Source organism: Ornithorhynchus anatinus, chromosome X4, assembly GCF_004115215.2.
Source record: "Ornithorhynchus anatinus isolate Pmale09 chromosome X4, mOrnAna1.pri.v4, whole genome shotgun sequence".
Classification (NCBI taxonomy): Eukaryota; Metazoa; Chordata; class Mammalia; order Monotremata; family Ornithorhynchidae; genus Ornithorhynchus; species Ornithorhynchus anatinus.
In genome coordinates this window covers 4,815,046-4,834,316 of record NC_041752.1, presented here as the reverse complement: position 1 = coordinate 4,834,316, position 19,271 = coordinate 4,815,046, and the positions used below count along the sequence as shown (strand labels likewise).

Genomic DNA, 19,271 nt, shown 5'->3' with positions numbered 1-19,271 from the left:
CTTACTGTGTGCGGAGCACTGGACTTAACACTTGGGAAAGTCGAGTAAAGTCGGTATATGCGATCTCTGCTCATGAGGGGCGAGAGGCAGTAAATTATTCATTCAATAGTATTTATTGAGCGCTTACTATGTGCAGAGCACTGTACTAAGCGCTTGGAATGAACAAGTCGGCAACAGATAACTAAATTACAGCTTATCAATCAATGGTATTTATTCATCTGTTAATTCATTTAATCGTATTTCTTAGGTGCTTACTGTGTGCAGAGCACTGTACTAAGCGCTTGGGAGAGTGGAAGGTAAATAATTATTATGGTATTTGTTAAGAATTTATGATGTGCTGTTCTAAGCACTGGGGGAGATCCAAGGTAATCAGGTTGGACACAGTCCCCTGTCCCGTGTGGGGCTCCCAGTCTTCATCCCCATTTTCCAGATGAGGGAACTGAGGCCCAGAGAAGTGAAGTGACTCGCTCAAGGTCACACAACAGACCAGAGGAGGAGCTGGGATTAGAACTCAAGTCCTCTGACTCCCAGGCCCATGCCTAAAAGGAGCTTTAGGGATACGGTGGGGGTCTGGAAGGCGGAGAGTTGAGCTGGTTTAGATGTTAGATGTTAACGAGAAGCTTTTCGACGGGATGATAGCCTTGAAAAGTTGAGGTCATGGGGGCCGGGGGGAGGTCAGTGTATGTCAGGACCATACAGTAATAATAGTATAATAATGACATTTGTTAAGCATTTACTATGTGCCAAGCATTTTCCAATGCACTGGGGGAGATACAAGCTAATGAGGTTGGATACAGTCCCTGTCCCATATGGGGCTCACGTTCTTCATCCCCTTTTCACAGATGAGGAAACTGAGGCACGGAGAAGGGAACCGACGTGCCTATGGCCACTCGGCAGGACACCATAGGAAGGAGACGGCCACCTGCATTGGCCAGAGCCCGTCTGGGTTGGAATTTCTGCTTGATTGATGGGGTTGGTGACTCGGGGGCTCTGGGGGGGGGGGGGCTCCAGCCCACCCTGACCCCTCCCCGCCTGGAGGGACCCAGAGTTGAGCGAGCATGAGGAATGAGGCAGAGTTTGCTTGCTTGCTTGGGTCTCCGTGCTGGTGACAGGGACTGGGGGTGCAGTGTGTGTCAGGGGGTGCACCCCACACTGCATCCCATAGCCAGTGGGCTGGGGAAACCCCCGCCCAGGGCTCCCCTAGCTCCTGAGCTCCCAGAGGCCTTTGGGGCAGACCACAGTTCTCTGCAGGCCTGCACTGCCCCCTGGCAGCCACAAGCAGCAGCCACTTCCCTTGAACAGTCAGTATTTATTGAGCACTAATAATAATAATAATAGTGATGGTATTTGTTAAGCATTTACTACGTGCCAAGGACTGTTCTAAGCGCTGGGGTAGATACAAGATAATCAGGTTGCCCCACGTGGGGCTCCCAAGTCTTAATCCCCATTTTCCAGATGCGGTCACTGAGGCCCAGAGAAGTCAAGCGACTTGCCCAAAGTCGCACAGCTGACAAAACGGGCACATTCCCTGCCCACAACGAGCTTACAGTCTAGAGGACAAGGAGGATGGAGATCGTGTCCGGGGCCGGATACTGTGCGGAAAAATCGCCCGCTCCCATCTCATTCAGGCAGGTTCCCAGCGGGCCCCGGGGGCAACAAGGGGGAATAGGCGGGTAGTCCTGGCCACTGAATCCACCTGGGGCAGGACACCAGCCTGCCTCTCCCCACGGGGCCGGGGATCCAGGAGAACTAGGCTGTAAGTTCCACTGTAGGCAGGGAACGTGTCTGTTATATTGTCGCGTTGTCCTCTCCGAAGTGCTCAGTACAGTGCTCTGCACACGGTTCTCATCCCGGCTCTGCCACCTATCTGCTTTGTGACCTCAGGCAAGCCACTTCACTCCTCTGGGCCTCGGTTACCTCATCCGTAAAATGGGGATTGAGACTGTGAGCCCCCCCTGGGACGGGGACAGTGTCCGACCCGATTTGCTCGTATCCACCCCAACGCTTAGCCTCGCACACAGTCAGCGCTTCTCAAATACCCTAATTATTACTATTATCTGGTATTAGCCCCAGCCTCAGCCCCACAGCACTCATGTACATGTCTATAAATTTTTTATTTCTATTAAACGTTCATCGCTCCCTCTAGATCGTAAGCTCGTCGTTGGCAGGGACCATGTCTACCGACTGTCGCATTATACTCTCCCAAGTTCCTAGGACAGAGCTCTGCACACAGTAAGCGTTCGACAAATACCACTGATCAATTGATCCGCACCCTTAACTTTCCCTCTAATAACCCAAGGGGGGGGGGGAACCGTTTTTCCCAACTCCTCTAGAACCTGCACAACTTCAGGCGGGAATAAGAACCGGATAAACGCAACTGAAGAGGCGGTTCAAACGTGAGCCCCAAAGCCCTCTGAGGAAAGGAGCTAGGAATTTCAATTCTGAGGAGAGCCACGGGAAGGGTACTTAGCAGAAAGACGCGAGCAATTCTTCTCCCCGCCGACAAAGGGCCAGAGAGGGAGAGGAATTGGGCTTAAAATGCAGTGGCGGAGTTCAGTTAGATATCAGCAGGCGCTTCCTTCCACGATGATCGTTATACCGATTGGGTTACTGTAGCCTCTGCCCTCGCAGATCGGAAAGAAAAGACGTCCATTTTTCCTGGATAGTTTAGGCATTTTCGGCATGGGAGGGAGGGGGTTGGAATCGATGACAATAATAATTGTGGTATTTGTTGAGCTCCATATGCCAAGCAGCGTCCTAAGCGCTGGGGTTGATACAAGATAATTAGATAAGTAATAAGTTGCTGCTCCATAGAGGGGGAGGGGAAATGGGTAATAAGAAGACGAAGAAGAAGGATTGCGGTATTTGTTAAGCGCTTACTACACGCCAAGCCCTGGGGTAGATACAAGGAATCAGGTTGGACACAGTCCCTGTCCCACCTGGGGCTCACAGTCTTAATCCCCATTTTACAGATAAGGGAATTGAGGCCTAGAGAAGTGAAGTGACTTGCCCGAGGTCACACGGTGGACACGTGACAGAGCCGGGATTAGGAGAAGCAGCGTGGCGCAGTGGAAAGAGCACGGGCTTTGGAGTCAGGGCTCATGAGTTCGAATCCCAGCTCTGCCACTTGTCAGCTGTGTGACTGTGGGCAAGTCACTTAACTTCTCTGTGCCTCAGATCCCTCATCTGTAAAATGGGGATTAAGACTGTAAGCCCCACGTGGGACAACCTGATTCCCCTGTGTTTACCCCAGCACTTAGAACAGTGCTCTGCACATAGTAAGCGCTTAACAAATACCAACATTATTATTATTATTATTAACCCACGTCCTCTGACTCCCAGGCCCGGGCTCTTTCCACTAGACCGGGCTGCGTCCCGATTTGAGAGATGAGTAACCCGAAGAACAGAGAAGTTTATTCCTTCCCGCTCCGGGCCGCTGTGAAACTTGGAAAGTTCTAGCAGTAGATGTGGCCATCGGGACAGAATGGCCTAGTGGATAGAGCCCGGGCCCAGGAGTCGGAAGGCCCTGGGTTCTAATTCCGGGTCCGCTGCTTGTCTGCTTTGTGACCTTGGGCAAGACACTTTGCTTCTCTATGACTCAGTGCCCTCATCTGTAAAATGGGGATTAAGACGGCGAGCCCTCTGTGTGACAGGGACTGGGTCCAACCCGATTATCTTGTATTTTATCCCAACGCTTAGAACAGTGCCTGGTAAATAGTAAGCGCTTGACAAATACCACAATTATTATTTCTGCTAGAACCCAGTTGCAATCTATGCTACAAAATCCTCCTGGTCCAGGCTGCAGAAGTGACCCAAGGGAGGAAGGGGAAGGCTAAGACTTTGACCTTCACAGAGGAGTCCCCCAGCTGCCACAGTCAGTCAGAGGTACTTACTGAGCGCTTACCATGTGAGGAGCACTGTACTGAGCGATTGGGAGAGTACAATACCATAATAGACACATTCCCCGCCCACAACGAGCTTACGGTCTGGAGGGGGAGATGGACCTGAATATAAATAAATTAGGGATAAGTGCCTGTCTACGTATTTTGTTTTTTATCTGTCTCCCCCTTTTAGATTGGGAGCCCATTGTGGATAGGGATTGTTTCTGTTGCCGAATTGGACTTTCCAAGCGCTTATAGTACAGTGTTCTGCACACAGTAAGTGCTCAGTAAATACGACAATGAGTGAATGAATGCTGTGGGGCTGGGTTGGGGGCTGGTGAAGAAAGGGTCAGGGAGACGCAGAAGGGAGCGGGAGAAGAGGAAAGGAGGATTTAGGGAAGGCCTGACCGGGGGCAGAGCCCTTCCTCGCCGCTGCCTGGTTTTAGCACTGCAGTCCGGCGGAAGGGGTGGGTTAGACGTGGCAGGAATCCAGTTCCTAAAAAGCCCCACCGCTTAGCGATCGTCTGGACAGATGGCGAGGAAGACAACCAAGCTCCTTAGTCCTCGGAGCGTCCTGCAGTCGCCGCTGGAGCCAGAACCCCAAGCTGGACGGATCACCGGTTTGACCCCCAGAGAGCCACGCGGGGAGACCGTCTTTTCTCTCCCTGCCGCGACCCGCACCGTATCCTCTAGACTTGAAGCTCGTTGAGGGGAGGGAATGCGTCTTTTTATTGTTACGTTGTACTCTCCCAAGCGCTCAGTTCGGTGCCCTGCACACAGTAAGCGCTCAAATACGGTTGAATGAATGAGTACACCCTCTGGTTTAAGCCGAGCAGCGCAGAGGGAGAAAGAGGATTTTCCCGGCCTAAAGGGAAGGAATCTGTACCTCCTAAGCAGAGAAGTAATGTAGCCTAGAGCCCAGACCTGGGAGCCAGAGGACCTGAGTTCTAATTCCGGTTCTTACCTGCTGTGTGAACTTGGGCAGGTCACTTAACTTCTCCCGTGCCTCGGTTCGCTCATCAACAAAATGGGGATTCCTTATTTGGGACAGGGCCCGTGTCTAACTTGATCATCTTATGGCCCGGTAGTCAGTACAATGCCCGGCACATAGTAATCACTTTACAAACACCACTTAAAAAAAATTAAAGGCCCATGGGTATTCACCCCATCCTCACAGCAATTATTTCCATCCTCCCCAGACTCTGAGCTCACTGTGGGCAGAGAATGTGTCTGTTATATTGCACTCTCCCAAGCATTTAGTACATTAAGTGCTCAGTAAATTCCGCTGATGATGATGATGATATCTTTACACTCTGCTGCTTCCCTTTATCTACAATTTTAGGGCCCATCTCCCCAGCTAAGACCACAAACTCCTTGAGGGCAAGGATCACGTTTTTCTACTCTACTGACTTCTCCAAGCACTTAGTATTCTGCTTTGCAGCATGGCCTAGTGGACGGAGCCTGGGCCTGAGCGTCAGAAAGATCTGGGTTCTAATTCCGGCTCTGCCCCATGTCTGCTAGGTGGCCTTGGGGCATTTATATTAATGCCTGTCTCCCCGTCTAGACTGTAAGCTCACTGTGGGCAGGGAATGTGTCTGTTGATTCTATATTGTACTCTCCCAAGCGCTTAATACAGTGCTCTGCACAAAGTAAGCGCTCAATAATAATAATAATAAATAAATAAATAATGGGGAAGCAGCGTGGCTCAGTGGAAAGAGCCAGGGCTTCAGAGTCAGAGGTCATGGGTTCGACTCCCGGCCCTGCCACTTGTCAGCTGTGTGACTGTGGGCTAGTCACTTCACTTCTCTGTGCCTCAGTTCCCTCATCTGTAAGATGGGGATTAACTGTGAGCCTCACGTGGGACAATCTGACTACTCCGTATCTACCCCAGCGCTTAGAACAGTGCTCTGCACATAGTAAGTGCTTAACAAATACCAACATTGTTAATAAATATGACCATGAATGAAAGCCACTTTACTTCTCTGTGCCTCAGTTCCCTCATCTGTAAAATGAGGATTAAGACTGTGAGCCCCCTCTGGTACGGGGACGGTGTCCAACCTGATTAACTTGTACCTACCCCAGTGCTCAGAACGGTGCTTGGCACATATTAAGACTTTAACGAGAACAAAAACAACAAGAACAATAACAATCATAAATTATTATTAACAACAATAACCCCAGCCCCGCCACTTGTCTGCTGTGGGACCTTAAGCAAGTCACTTCACTGGGCCTCTGTGACCTCATGTGTAAAATGGGGGTTAAGATTAGGAGCCCCATGTGGGACAGGGACTGTGTTTAGGACAGTGCTAGGCACATAGTACGTGCTTACCAAATGCCATAAAAAAATATAAATACCACCGGCTATTTGATAGACTGGAATGCCATTTTCCATTGCGAGAGCGCCCCCTGCTGGTGCACTGAGGGTAGGACACGGATGTACTGGACTCCTCTTCGACTGATCTGGCAATTCGATCCTATTTATTGAGCGCTTCCTGCGTGTGGAGCGCTGTACTAAGCGCTTGGGAAAGCACACCAGCACCATCCGTGGTATTTGAGCGCATCCTCGGTGAAGAGCCCTGGACTAAGCGCTTGGGAAAGTACACCAGCATCATCAGTGCTATTTATTGAGCGCTTCCTCCGTGCACAGCACTGGGCTAAGCGCTTGGGAGAGGACAATAGGACGGCGTTGGTAGACCCTGTCCACAGGGAGCTTACAGTCCAGAGCCTTTACTGAGCTGGGAAGCCGCAGGCGTGACTGACTGCAGTTTCACGAGAGCTCCGGCCTGGGGGACAATAATAATAACATTAATATCATTATTATTAGTCGTAATAACAATAATAAAAATAGTATTTGTTAAGCATTTACTCCGTTCCAAGCACTGTGCTAAATGCTTCTCCCTGATTTGCTTCCTAAATTCTTCCCCCATCCCAGTCCCACAGCACTTATGTACATATCTAGCACTTATTTATTTCTGTTAACGACTGCCTCCGCCCCTCTAGACCGTAAGCACGTTGTGGGCAGGGAATGTGTCTGTTTATTGTTGCCTTGTCCTCTCCCGATCGCTTAGCATAGTGCTCTGCACTCAGTAAGTACCCAATAAATAAGATCGAATGAAAGAATGCAGGGAAAGCTTCATGATATTAAATTCAGATACAGTTCCATTCCACACCTGCCGTTCAGTCTAAGGGGAGGGAGGATAGCCCCCATTTTACTGATGAGGAAACTGAGGCTCAGAGAGGTGAAGAGATTCACCCAATAATAATAATAAGGATGGTATTTGTTAAGCGCTTACTTTGTGCCAGCCACTAAGCGCTGGGGTGGATACAAGCAAATCGGGTTGGATGCAGTCCCTATCTCCTGTGGGGCTCACATTCTCAATCCCCATTTTACAGATGAGGTCACTGAGGCCCAGAGAAGTGAAGTGACTGGCCCGCGGTCACACAGCAGACAAGTGGCGGAGGTGGGATTGGAACCCAGGCCCGTCTGACTCCCAGGCCCTCGCTCTCTCCACTACGCCATGTTGCTTCTCCTGTCACGCTGCAGGCAAGTGGCAGTGGGGATTAGAACTCAGCTCTTGTGACTCCGGTCTGGAGTTCTACCCACTAGGCATTGCTGCCTGATCCCACACCACTCCACCCCAAGCTTCCTGACGGTGAGCCCGAACCCTGTGACGCCTCTTTCCCATGACTGCCCACCGGAGCTGGCCGAGGCCGGAGCCAGCTGACCCCGTGAGAGTCTGTAGGGAATGTGTCTGTTTGTTGTTGGACCCTCCCAAGCGTTTAGTACAATGCTTTGCACAGTAAGTGCTCAATACATTTGAAGGAATGAGCAGGGGGTTTCCTGGGTTGGGGTGGGGGGGTCCTGTTGAGGAATTCTCCCTGTACCCCTCCTCCAGTCCCCCGCAAAACCACCCTAGGATTCACTTGGAGGGGCTCAGGGCTGCCTTGGGTGACTTGGGGCTGGGGGGAGCATTCAGGTCCTAGTGACTGTGGGCAGGTCACTGCACTTCTCTGTGCCTCAGTTACCTCATCTGCAAAATGGGGATTAAGACTGTTAACTCCAAGTGGGACATGGACTGTGTCCAACCCGATTTGTGTGTATTGACCCCAGTGCTTACTAATAATAATAATTATTATTATTATGGCATTTAAGTGCTTACTATGTGCCAAGCACTGTTCTAAGCACTGAGGTAGATCAAGGTAATCAGGTTGTCCCATGTGGAGCTCAGTCTTAATCCCCATTTTACAGATAATAATAATAATAATGTTGGTATTTATTAAGCGCTTACTATGTGCAGAGCACTGTTCTAAGTGCTGGGGTACACACGAGGGAATCAGGTTGTCCCACGTGGGGCTCACAATCTCAATCCCCATTTTACGGATGAGGTAACTGAGGCACAGAGAAGTTAAGTGACTTGCCCACAGTCACACAGCTGACAAGTGGCGGAGCTGGGATTCGAACCCATGATCCCTGACTCCCAAGCCCGTGCTCTTTCCACTGAGCCACGCTGCTTCTCTAACAGTAGCAGAGAAGTTAAGTGACTTGCCCAAGGTTACCCAGCAGACAAGTGGCAGCAGGATAGGACCCACGACCTTCTGACTCCCAAACCCGGGCTCTTTCCACTAAGCCACGCTGCTTTCTTAATTTGTGCAGAGCACTGTACTGAGCACTTGGGAGAGCACATATAACAATACTCTCGAAATCCTCTGCCATCCTGTCAGCCAATCGTATTTATCGAACACTTAATGTGTTCAGAGCACTGTATTAAGCGGTCGGGAGAGGACAACACAATAATATAAAAGCTGGGTTTTGGCTCCCTGGGCAAGAAGGATAGGAGGCAATCCACACCCTCTCCTTCTGCCGCCCACCCCGGCCGACAGAAGAGCACTGTGAATTCTGATAACGGGTAGTGGGGCTCTAGGAAGGAGTTGCCTGAATTGCCTGCCTCAGTTTCCTCCCCACCTTGTACTCCCTGACTGAGGAAGACTAGGAGGTTGCCCCCCCACTTCCAAAGCATTTACGTGTGCGTGAGGGGGGCGAGGGGGGAAAAGGGTGAGGGTCGAGCGCCGCATCCCTGCCTGCAGAGACGTCACCCTGGGGTTGCCATGGAGATGAAATGCAGCCCGTCGCCTGGCGAACGGGTGCCCGGGGCCGGGGGAGAGGAAAATATGAGTGTGTGAGGCAAACGATCAATTAGTCCATCAATCCATCAATCGGGGGAGCGGGAGGGAGGAAAGGTAGGGCCCAAATTCTGAGGATGAAAGAAGCCTATATTATTCTCCTCTCTGAGGCTTCCACAGAAGCATACGTTATAAAAAAAAAAAGAATGATGGTATTTGTTAAGCGCTTACTGTGTGCTAAGCACCTCTTCCCCCGCCTCAGGGGCTTCCAAAGAAGCATACATTATCCGTTTTCCCCCTCAAGGGTTTATGCACTGGGATCTGCACCCTTTACTCCCCCATCTCGCAGCCCACAGCACTTATGTACATATCCCTTAATTTCTACATTTATATTATCATTCATTCCCTCATCCAGAAGCATGGGGGAATGTTACACAGCAGCAGGAGACACGCAAACACACATTCACACAGGACGACACAGTCAAACGGACACACATAGAGACCCAGACCCACAGAAACAAACAGGCACACACAGACCCCAGACCCACATTCGCTCTCTCGGCTGCTGGTTCCAGTGAGCAGTGAACTGGGACCAGACGGGAGGAGGAGGAACTGGAGGTGAGAGAACTGGATCCCGATATCGGAACTCCCGGACGCCGTCCCCGGCAGACGACCCGGCGTCGGGGCCGGGGACTCTGAGTGCTCCTGGGAGTTTGGGGACAACCATCTTGGGGAACCCAAACCGACTCGCTGTCCTTTGGAACCTCCCACACCTACCCTCCGAGGTAGACCGAGATGGGAAAGGGGTTGTGTCCAGTTTGATTCACTTGCATCTGCCACAGGGAATAGGTAGGCTTGAGAGGAAGAGTTTGAGCTGGGGTGTGGCGGGAAAAGAGAGTGGGTGAAGCAGGAGCGCCTACTCTGTGCAGAGCACTGTACTGAGTGCTCGAAAGAGTGAGAGACAGCTGACTGGGGCCTCGAAAGCCGATAGTGAGGAGTTTCTGTTTGCTGCCGAGATGGACGGGCAATCATCGGAGGTTTCTGTGGAGTGGGGAGACGTGAAGAGACCGTTTAAAAAAACGGTCCGGGCAACAGAGTGAAATATGAACTAGAGAAGGGAAACACTGGAGGCAGAGAGACCAACGAGGAGGCTGGTATAGTAGTCAAGGCGGGTTAGGACAAGGAGAGGACGATGGAAATGGGAAGAAATTTGGTGACAGACTCAATGTGGGGGCTGAAAGAGAGGAAGGAGTCAACGATAATACTAAGGTTGTAGGCCTGAGTGGCAGGGAGGGTGGTGGTGTTGTCAACAGTGAAAGAAAGTGGGAAAATTGAGGTGGAGGAGAGGGTTTGGCAGGGAAGATGAGTTCAGTTTTGGACACGATGAGCTTCAGGTGCTGGTGGGACAACCAGATTCCCCTTCTAGACCCTGAGCCCGCTGTGGGCAGGGACTGTCTCTATTTGTTGCCGAATTGTACTTCCCAAGCGCTTAGTAGTGTTCCGCACACAGTAAGCGCTCAATAAATACGATCGAATGAATGACTGAACTCCCTTTAGCCTGTAAACTCGTGGGCAGGAATTGGGACTGCCAACTCTGTTGTGTCGTCCTCTCCCAAACATTTAGTTCAGTGTTCTGGGCATAGTAAGCGCTCAATAAATATCACTGACGATGACGGAGATATCCTGGAGGCAGTAAAAGAGGTGAGACTGCAGAGAGGGAGTGAGGTCGGGGCTGGAGAGAGGAATTTGGGAGATATCCATGGAGAGAGGGTAGTTGAGACGGTGGGAGCGGATGAGTTCTCCAAGGGAGTGGAGGGTGATGAAGAGAAGGGGGTCCAGAACTGAGCATCGAGGGGCTCCCGCAGTTAGGGGGTGGGAGACGGAAGAGGAGCTGGCAAAAGAGACGGAGGAAGGAGTGGCCAGCAAGATAGGAAGAGAACCAGGAGAGGAAAGTCTCAGCGAAGCCAGGGATCACACCGGGTAGAATAGTAACGGTACTGGCTGAGCATTTACTACGTGCAAGCACCGTTCTGAACGCTGGGGTAAATACAAGGTGATCGGGTTGGACACAGATATTTTCACTTTTGTCACCCAAGTAGTTGACGATGATTTCAGAAGCGAGAGAGGGGCGAGTCTGGAGGGAGTCAAAGGCCTAAAATAGCGGGTAGGGGGCATCGGAACACCCCAGCTCCCTTGGCCCGGAGCTGGGCAGGTTGCGGGGACTCTGGGGTGGGGCCGGAGAAACCGACGGACCCCACCAACCGCAGCCCCTTGGATCCCGCCCGGCCTCGAAGACCGCAGCAAGCCCGTGGCAACCATCCGCTGCGTGGCCTGGGTCTCGGAGACGACGAAGCAAAACAAGACTGGCCCCCGGGCTTGGCCTGGGCCTCCCCTCTCCCCCGGACCTCTGGGTGGGGAGGACTTACCTCCGGCCAGCTGCTTCCTGGGCACGCAGAGGCCATGCTCGTCTTCCACAAAGGCCCGGAGGCAGGACCCGCAGGTGTGGGAGCCCGGCGTGCACATCGCCCGTCTCTGCAGAGTGCAGTCCAGGCTCCGGGGGCAGCCGCCATCTGGAGTGGGGAGAGAGACATGGGCATCAGCCAGGCCAGGGGCATTCTGGAAAGGGAGCGACGGTGGGGGGCGGGGAGCTTCAGGCGGGGTCAGGGGCGTTCTGGGAAGGGAGTGGGAGAGACATACAAGAGCATCCATCGGGACCGGGAGCATCCCGGGAGGAGAGTGGCCGGCAGGGGTGACAAGTCGGGAGAGACAAGGGAGTCAGCCGGGGTGAGATTAATAATAATAATGATAATAAAACTGTGGCATTTAAGCGCTTACTCTGTGCCAGGCACTGTACTAAGCGCTGGGGTGGATACAAGCAAATTGGGTTGGCTTGGGAGTCAGAAAGACACGGGTTCTAATCCCGGCTCTGCCACTTGTCTGCTGCGCCACCTTGAGCAAATCACTTCACTTCTCCGGGCCTCAGTTGCCTCATCTGGAAAATGGGGATTAAGACTGTGAGCCCCACGTGGGACAGGGACTCTGTCCCATCTGATTTGCTTGCGTCCACCCAAGTGCTTAGTACAGTGCCTTGCCCAGAGTAAGCGCTTAAGAGATACCACAATTATTATGATTAATAAGTTCCATCTTGATTATTAAAGCTCCTTCACAAAGCCTGCTCCTCCAAGAGGCATTCCCAGATCCTTCTCTCACTTTCCATTTATACCATCCCTCTCCCTGAATTATTTATCTCTACTCCCACCCTCTTTTGACTCCTGTTTTTGTTCGTTCCTGTTGGTTTGTCTTTTCCTTTGAACTCCAAATCCCCTCCCCTCAGGGCAAGGCAGGGCAGGGGTAAATTCCCAAGCCTTCATCTAGAGCAAAGGAGATGTTCATTGACTATCTTGCTGAAGAGGATGGGAAAAACGTTCTCCTTTCCTGGGGAAGTCCCAACAACTCCAGAGCCAAGGGAAACGCAGTTTCTCCCGCTGTGAAGAACGGCTTGAACTCCCGGAGTTCTTTACTGAGGGGTCAGTGGAGAGGGGGAGTCTGGGGAAAAAAGAATCCACCCAAGATAAAAGGCTGAAAGGGGAGATTGCCTGTGAAAATAATAATAATAATAAAGTATTTGCTAAGTGCTATGTGCCAAGCACTGGATATCATCCGATCAGACACAGTCCCTGTCCCACAGTCTGAAGGGGGAGAAAGAACTGGTAATAATAATAATGTTTGTATTTGTTAAGCGCTTACTATGTGCAGAGCACTGTTCTAAGCGCTGGGGTAGATACAGAGTAATCAGGTTGTCCCACGTGAGGCTCACAGTTAATCCCCATTATACAGATGAGGTCACTGAGGCACCGAGAAATGAAGTGACTTGCCCACAGTCACACAGCTGACAAGTGGCAGAGCCGGGATTCGAAACCATGAACTCTGACTCCCAAGCCCGGGCTCTTTCCACTGAGCCATGCTGGTAGTGAACCGCCATTTTATAGAAGAGGAAGTCGATGTCCAGAGAGGTCACGAAGCAGGCAAGTGGGATTAGAACCCAGGTCTCCCGACTCCCAGGCCTGTGCTCTCTCCTCTACACTGAGCTGCTTTTCTATAGCCGGGAGCAGGCCTGAGATACTGTAGGGAATGGGAGGATTTCATTCAGTCGTATTCATTGAACACTTACGGTGTGTAGAGCACTGGATTAAACGCTTGGGAGAGTACAATATAACAATAAACGGACACATTCCCTGCCCATCACGAGTTTACAGTAAAGAGGGGGAGACAGACATTAATATAAATAAAAGTACAGATATATACATAAGTGCTGTGGGGCTGCGAAGGGGAATGAATGAAGGGAGCAATCGCTTACTACAGTGCTCTGCACACAGTAAGTGCTCTATAAATTCGACTGACTGAATGCAGTCCCATTCCCACGTGGGACTCACAGTCTATGTAGGAGGGTGTAGGATTCAACCCCTATTTTTATTAATTATTTTATCAACATCTGCCCCTCTAGACAGTAAGCTCGCTGTGGGCAGGGAATGTGTCTGTTATACGGTACTCGCCCAAGCACTTGGTAGAGTCCTCTGCACTCAGTAAGAGCTCAATAAATACTATTAACTGGATTTTTCTTGCAATTATGCGCAGGTGGAGACGTGCTTGGATGGGCAGGCACCAGAGAGCAGCAGAGAACCTCCTGTGTGGCCCCGGTATTCGATCCTATTTATTGAGCGCTCACTGCGTGCGAGCGCTTGGGAGGGTACAACAATAAAGAAGATGTGAAGTGACTTGCCCAAGGTCTCACAGAAGTTAACCAGAGCTGGGATTAGAACCCAGGTCTTTCGATTCCCGGAGAGGAAGAGGGAGGAGGAGGGAAGGAGGGAGGGAGGAAAATTTACCGTGCAAGTCGGCTGGAGTTGCAGTAATCCCTCCCTCACCCCACCTCAGCTTCCACCCCTCCGAAAAAAGCAGGTCCTGAGGTTCCGGAGAGCCGACTGGAGGGAAGTGGAGGGCAAGGGCTCATCCTGACATTGTTCCTAGGGAAGCCGGCCTCTTCCCAGTCTTCCCTTCTGCTCCCAGGGGGCCTGGCCTGCAGGGGTGGCTTCGGATGGGAGAACGCAGGGATGCGGGCGGGTCTCCTCATATTGCTCCAGCTCCGGGGGGGTAATAATAATAATAATTGTGGTATTTATTAAGAGCTTACTATGTGCCAGACTCTTAAGTAAGCGCAGGGGGGGATACGAGCAAATCAGGCTGGCCACCGTCCCCGTCCCACATGGGGCTCACGGTTTTAATCCCCGTTTTACAGATGAGGGAACGGAGGCCCAGAGGAGTGAAGGCCACGCAGCAAGCAAGTGGCGGAGCCGGGATTAGAACCCATGATCTCCTGACTCCCAGGTCCGGGTTCTAGCCGCTATGCCACGCTGCTTCCCGATGGGATGCCCCCTCCTCCTCCCTCCCCCCTCTGCCCGGTGCAGGCGGGTGCTGGGGGAGACCGAAGGAGAGCCCTCCTCCCCACCCCCCACGGGGGTGACCCACAGCGGCCAGTGGCCCCAGGAAGTCCCGGGAGACGGATCGGTGTTCCCAGGCCCGAGACACCCTCCATCTCCGGCCACATAGCGTGGGCCGGGATGACGTGGCGGGAACGAAAGCAGGAAGACAAACAAATGAAGATTAATCTGCTCGGGTTCCTAGGAGCTTATCAAAGCAGCCCCCGGGCCCTCCCGGCCCCACGTACAGACGCTGCCCAGCAGTGGTTCTGCACGGTCCTGGGTGGGCAGATGGGGGCTGCATCCTCACCGGGGGAACGCGGGCTGTTGGGGGGCCCTCCCTAGCTCCGGTCCCCGGGGGAAGGGGGTTCGGCCCCCGGCTAGGGCGGCCTCACCGGTCCCGAGCTCTCGCTCGGTGCCAGGTACCCATCCAAGGGGCTTCCACTCTCCCAGAGTGTCCTGGGCCCAGGCAAAGGCTTCCGGGATTGGGAGAGGGATGTAGAGTGTGAGGTGGGGGAGAGAAGACCAGTGCCTGAGCTTCTTGGTTTCCGGGTGTCCACCACAACCTTCTCAAAAGGGAGTGAGAAAGTTTCTGTCCCCAGCCTCGATTCCTTTTCAGGGTGGGCTTGGCCCCTGAAAGGACAATGACTCCTTCCCCCTTCAAATCTTAGTGAAGGACCATCTCCTCCAAGAAGCCTTCCCCGACTAAGCCCTCTTTTTCCTTTTCTCCGATTCCTTCCGGGGTGGCCCGGAGGAATTGTGTCGATATCCATCATTTTTATTAATGTCTGTCGTCCCCTCCAGATTCCAAGTTTGTTGAGGGCAGAGAATGTGCCTGTTATATTGTACACTCTGCACACAATAAGCGCTCAATAAATACGATTATCTGATTCCTCCCACCCCCAACTCTGCCACTGTGGGGTGGGGCGGGCCTGGGGCACTGCCAAGGAAGGAGGAAGCGGAGGCGGAGTTCAGCTCCGGGCAAATCCACCGGGTAATTGTCCTGGAGCTGGAACCCTGCCAGGACCTCGCACCCCGCCCCGGTCTTCCGCGGGGGGCCTGTATGCCAGTCTCCAGGCCAGGGCGAAACCGAACGGTAAACAGGAGGGTGCAGCGCGGTGGAGCGAGGGCACGGCTGAGGATTTACAAGGCTAAGCCCTAGGGAAACCATAATCCCGGGACGGAAATGGACCAGGCACATGAGAGCCGCAGATGGGCAGAGTCCGGGCCCACCCTCCTTCACCTGGGGGCATCCTACTGGGGTCGATGGGCCCCAGAGAAGAGAACGCCCCTGGGTGGTCGCCGTGGCTCCGCTCCCGTCCTCACGTTCTGGGATGGACGAGAGCCGGGTTAATTATGATAATAATAATTATTATGCTATTTGTTAAGCGCTATGTGCCAGGATGGATGCAGGCAAATCAGGTTGGACACAGTCCCTGCCCCGCGTGGGGCTCACGGTCTTGAACCCCATTTTACAGATGAGGTCACTGAGGCCTAGAGAAGTCAAAAGACTTGCCCAAGGTCATACAACAGACAAGTGGTGGAGCTGGGATTAGAACCTATAATAATAATAACGGTATTTGCTAAGTGCTTACTACTTGCAAAGCACCGTTCTAAGCGCTGGGGTAGATACAAGGTCTTCATTTTGTCCCACGTGGGGCTCACAGTCTTAATCCCCGTTTTACAGATGAGGTAACTGAGGCCCAGAGACGTTTAGTGGCTTGCCCAAGGTCACACAACAGACAAGCGGCAGAGCTGGGATTAGAACCCATGACCTTCTGACTCCCAGACCCATGCTCTATCCACTAAGCCACGCTGCCTCATCAACGTGGTTAACACTGGGTGAACCGGGGGTTTAGCCCAGGTCCAGTGGTCCAGCTCCACCCCTGCCTTCGGCTAACGTGGCCCTGCCCTGGGCCGGGAACAACCGGGTTGAAGATCGAGGCGACTGGTCCAGCCTCCCCCCCACCAGCCTCTGACCCCCAGTTCTCTGCCCCTGCACTTTCCCGGCGCCTAGTCCCGGCTCCGCTGTAAGCCTGCTGTGTGACCTTAGTCAAGTCACTTCACTTCTCTGGGCCTCAGTGACCTCACCCGGAAAATGGGGATTAAGACTGAGAGGCCCACGGGGGACGGGGACTCCGTCCAACCCGATTTGCTCGTATCCACCCTAACGCATAGCACAGTGTCTGGCACACAGTAAGCACTTAAATACCATTATTATTAGTAATGAGTGCTCATAAAATACCACTGATTGTTTGATTGATTGGAGGCAGGATTCTAATCCGGCTCTGCTACTCATCCCATCCGCCATCCCCATAGGAATTATGCACCTAATCTTCTTTTTGTTTGCTTCCCCGACCTGTAATTTATTTTATTCCTATTAATTTATTTTATGTATTTATTTTCTTCTCCCGCCTCTGTCCCCTCCCCTAAGCTCCTCAACAGCAGGAATCGGATCTCCTATTTCTTTTGGACTCTCCCAAGTGTTTAGTACAGTGCTCTCCTTGAGGGCAGGGATCATGTTTCCCTACTTTATTGTACTGTACCCACCCTAGTGCTTAGTACAGTCCTCTGCACACCACCGTCGACAGTGAGCTCCCTGAGGGCTGGGATCGAATCTACCTATTCTATTGCACTCCCCCAAGCGTTTAGTACAGTGCTCTGAACAGAGCAAACACTCAATAAATAACGACGGCATTTGTTAAGGGCTTCTTATGGGTTCAACTCTGTTCTAAGCGCTGGGGTAGATCCAAGTCAATCCGATCGAACACGGTCCCCGTCCCACACGGGGCTCACGGTCTATGTCGGAGGGAGAACAGGTATTGAATCCCCATTTTACAGTTGAGGAAACCGAGGCACAGAGAAGTGACTTGCCCAAAGTGACCCAGCAGGATCAGAAGCTCGCTGTGGGTAGGGAAGGTGTCCGTTTATTGCTACACTGTCCTCTCCCAAGCGCTCAGTACAGTGCCCTACACACAGTAAGTGCTCAATACATACGACCGAACGAACGAACGAACCCAGGTCCTCTTACCCCCCGGTCCCGGGCTCTTTCCCTAGCCCACGCTGCTTCCCAATCCCAATCTGGACCGAGAAATACCATCGATCGATGGATTAAAGGAGATGTCTGCAGGGCTTGGAAGTTGGGGAGGGCAGTGGCCTGTTCGATGTGGGGGGTGGGGAGGGTTCCCCCGGCCGCTTTCGCGAGCTTCTGGTGCAGGGTTCTAGCAGATCCCTTTCACCCTGGTCTCTCCGGGCTCTCAGAGCCTGTCCCAGAGTGCTGTCCGTCCGGAGGCCGAGGCGGACCCGTATCCCCCAGGCTTCCTGGCCCGAGCTCCATTCTCCGGGAGCAGTCAAGCTGAGAAGCCAACAAAGATCCGGTGATGACCGGGCCACCCCAGAGCACCAAACTCCGGCGCCCGCAGGCTTAAGATCTCTCCCCCAGGTCCGGATTCAGCCTGGGTAAACATTAAGCCGGAACGGTCTGTTTCCACCGGATTCAATCAACAGTATCGATCGAGCACTTACTCTGCAGAGCACTGTACTAAATGCTTGGGGGAGTACGAAGAGCTAAGAGAAACGATTCCTGTCCTCAGTGAGTTTACTATCTACTGTGCGCAAAGCTCTGGATTGAGGGATTGGAGAAACAATGTGGTTTAGCCATAAGAGCACGGGCCTGGGATCGGAAGGACCTGGGTTCTAATCCCGGCCCTGCCACATTGCTGCTGGGTCACCTTGGACAAGTCACTTCACTTCTTTGGGCCTCAGTTACTTCATCTGTAAAGTGGGGATTAAGAATGTCAGCCCCATGTGGGCCAGGGACTGCAACTAATCTGACTGATTTGTATCTAGTCTAGGGTTTAGAACAGTGCTTGGCACATAATAAGTGCTTAACAAGTACCATTATTAGGGCCAGGCAGAGCACAATAGAGTTGGAGGGGCTCGGGCCTGGGAGTCGGAGGACCTGGGTTCTAATCCCGGTTCTGCCGCTTTCTTGCCGTGGGACCTTGGGCAAGTGACTTCACTTCTGTGTGCCTCAGTTCCCTCAACTCTAAAATGGGAGTTAAATTCCTGTCTCTCTCCTCCTTAGATAGCAAGCCCCCTGCGAGACAGGGAATGTGTCCGACCTAATTAACCTGTAGCTACTCCAGGGCTTAGAACAGTGTTTGACACATGGTAAGCGGTTCATTCATTCATGCATTCATTCAATCGTATGTACTGAGTGATTTCTGGGTGCAGAGCACTGTACTGAGCGGTTGGGCGAGTACAAGACAACATTAAACAGACACATTCCCTGCCCATAATGAGATTACAGTCTAGAGGGGATGTAGATATTGATATAAAGAAATAAATGACAGATACGGACAGAAGTGCTGTGGGGCTGTGATGGGGTGATGTGCGGGGCAGGGGAGAATAAAGAGAGGAAATCAGGGCGACGCAGAAGGGAGTGGGAGACGAGGAAAAGGGGGCTTAGTCGGGGAAGGCCTCTTGGAGGAGATGGGCCTTCAGTAAGGCTTTGAAGGGGGAGAAAAGGAATTGTCTGACAGACTTGAGGAGGGAGGGTGTTCAGCGGTGAGATAGATGAGATGAAGCCGGAGTGAGGAAGTTAACGCTAGAGGAGCGAAGTGTGCGGGCTGGGGAAGTAGTAACAAATTAACAAATACCATGAAAAAAAGTTAGTAGACACCATCCCTGCCCTTAAGGAATTTAGTCTACCGTGTGCACAGCGCTACACTAAACATTTAGAAGAGTATTAAGAGTGTGAGCCCCATGTGGGACCAGGGACCGTGTCCAA

General features: G+C 52.3%; 1 protein-coding gene across 1 annotated transcript in view; it reads right to left on the bottom strand.

Moving 5' to 3' along the window:
* The window catches only part of NPDC1 (neural proliferation, differentiation and control 1), a 40,328-nt gene that overhangs the window by 5,823 nt on the left and 15,234 nt on the right, over positions 1-19,271 (bottom strand). The window contains exon 2 of the mRNA XM_029054424.1: positions 11,429-11,572. Coding sequence (XP_028910257.1) covers positions 11,429-11,572 — 144 coding nt within the window. The remainder of the gene's footprint in view (positions 1-11,428; positions 11,573-19,271) is intronic.